Genomic DNA, 1,989 nt, shown 5'->3' with positions numbered 1-1,989 from the left:
GTGAATACGCTGGGCAGTTACCAGTGTGCTTGTGATCCAGGTTATGAGCTTGGGCCTGATAAGAAGAGTTGTGAAGGTAATTGCATGTACTAATTTTCAATGTTCCAGAGACAATTTAGCTTTATTACATAGCTTGCTTTTATGGCAAGTACTGTATCTGCATTAAGCCCAATTTTACATTCTTGCCAAGGCTGGTTTTGTATATGTATTATAACCCTTACATCAGCTATTTCTCAAAAATGCTGACCAGATAATAGATTCCATGCATAGTGAGTTAATAAAAGTTTACTCTAGCCAGCTGGCTATTTTCAATGTCAGTATGTCTTGCTCTTAGTGAGATGGGTATAAATTTTATGAAACCGTGGAAAATATTTAACTGTTAAAAACATCTCTAGATATAACATTTGTGTGTTCTAAAAGTAGCACTGTGTATTTAAATAAAACAGGAAAAAGATAAAACTTACCATGCTGCTACTTTGTTAACTCTCTTTACTATTACCATTCTATAAAGTTGCTTGGGTTTTTACCAAGAATGAGGTAAAATCAGGTCTCAAATTACTGCAAATATGCCCATTTCCCTCTACTTCCATGCTTGGGTTTTTACCAAGAATGAGGTAAAATCAGGTCTCAAATTACTGCAAATATGCTCATTTCCCTCTACTTCCATTCCACTTTGTAGATAAGGCAGCAAACAAGGACCTCTGGCCGCAAAGAACTATTAAATAAACATATAGCAGTTGCCTAATATACCTGAATGAGCCACCAAGTGTCCATTACAGTAACTCAGAAAGATGGGAGTTAAAACATGGTGTTATATAACAGTTTTGACTTCATTCTACTGCACAGGGCAAATTATCTTTGTGTCAATAGCTTCATTCATACTCTCAATAATTGCAATAGAGAGATGAATTAGGACAGTGGTTTTCCACTTGCAGGCCACGCCCACTCCAGCTCCACAAAGGCAAAAAACGTAATATGTCATGATATGTCATGTGACACGATCAGGTTTGACACCCGTGTCCTAGACCCACCATGAATTCTGTTTTGGTTTGTCTTTTATTTTCTATTTTGACTTTTAGGAGTCTACAGTTTAAGTTGATACAAAGTTGAAAATATGAGTAAAGAAAAGAAGAAACTGGGATTTTCTGAGAGTCATAAGATATAGTACATATTTGCTTTTTTTAAAAAATGAAACAATATTTATGCATGCATCTACATTGTTCTTCAGCCTCCTTATCTGCAGTCCATATATGCCAATAGGCAGCATTGCCCATTATTTTGAATTTATCTGTTTTGTTTTGAAAAAAATAGATTAATAGATTTTTTTACTGAATTTGTTTTTAAATAATTAATTACTATTTAATATTTTTTGCATGTACAAACTATGATTTTATGAACTTGTAACTTTATGAATCTATTGTTTTGCTTTTTTTTCCAGCTGCCTGTGGGGGTCTTCTGACAAAACTGAATGGGACTCTAACAACACCAGGATGGCCCAAAGAATATCCTCCTAATAAACACTGTGTGTGGCAACTTGTTGCTCCCACCCAGTATAGAATCTCAGTGAAGTTTGAGTTCTTTGAACTGGAAGGGAGTGAAGTAAGTTAATGACATCCGAAGCTGATATTTGCTTATGTAATCAATAGTAGCAGTATATAAAATAGATCCTATTAATGAAAAATATTCATCTTAATTCTTGTTTTCTTAATGGGTTCTTAATTCTTATTTCTTGGGCTTTCTTAGCTGCATACTGAATAATCCACTTGAAATCAACACACAAATGAAATCATGACTACTTTTCTAAATCCACTTTGAGATTGGAGATTATTACATGAACTTGCATGAATATACTCCCATAATTAAAAACATACATCAACACACTATCAAAATTTTAGGTCCAGAATTAGAATTTTTAAGAGCCAGGAAAAGTCAAGATGACCAAATGTTAGGTCTTTTCATAGAGAATATCATTCATTCAGTAAAAAAGTT

General features: G+C 33.8%; 1 protein-coding gene across 1 annotated transcript in view; it reads left to right on the top strand.

The window, feature by feature from the left end:
• The window catches only part of LOC107290876 (tolloid-like protein 1), a 117,543-nt gene that overhangs the window by 101,624 nt on the left and 13,930 nt on the right, over positions 1-1,989 (top strand). The window contains exon 15 of the mRNA XM_015819814.1: positions 1,439-1,599. Coding sequence (XP_015675300.1) covers positions 1,439-1,599 — 161 coding nt within the window. The remainder of the gene's footprint in view (positions 1-1,438; positions 1,600-1,989) is intronic.

The sequence above is a fragment of the Protobothrops mucrosquamatus genome, unplaced genomic scaffold (genome assembly GCF_001527695.2).
Source record: "Protobothrops mucrosquamatus isolate PMUCROS unplaced genomic scaffold, P.Mucros_1.0 scaffold992, whole genome shotgun sequence".
NCBI classification, from domain to species: domain Eukaryota; kingdom Metazoa; phylum Chordata; class Lepidosauria; order Squamata; family Viperidae; genus Protobothrops; species Protobothrops mucrosquamatus.
The sequence above is the reverse complement of the archived record's forward strand: the minus strand, read 5'-3'. Positions and strand labels throughout refer to the sequence as shown.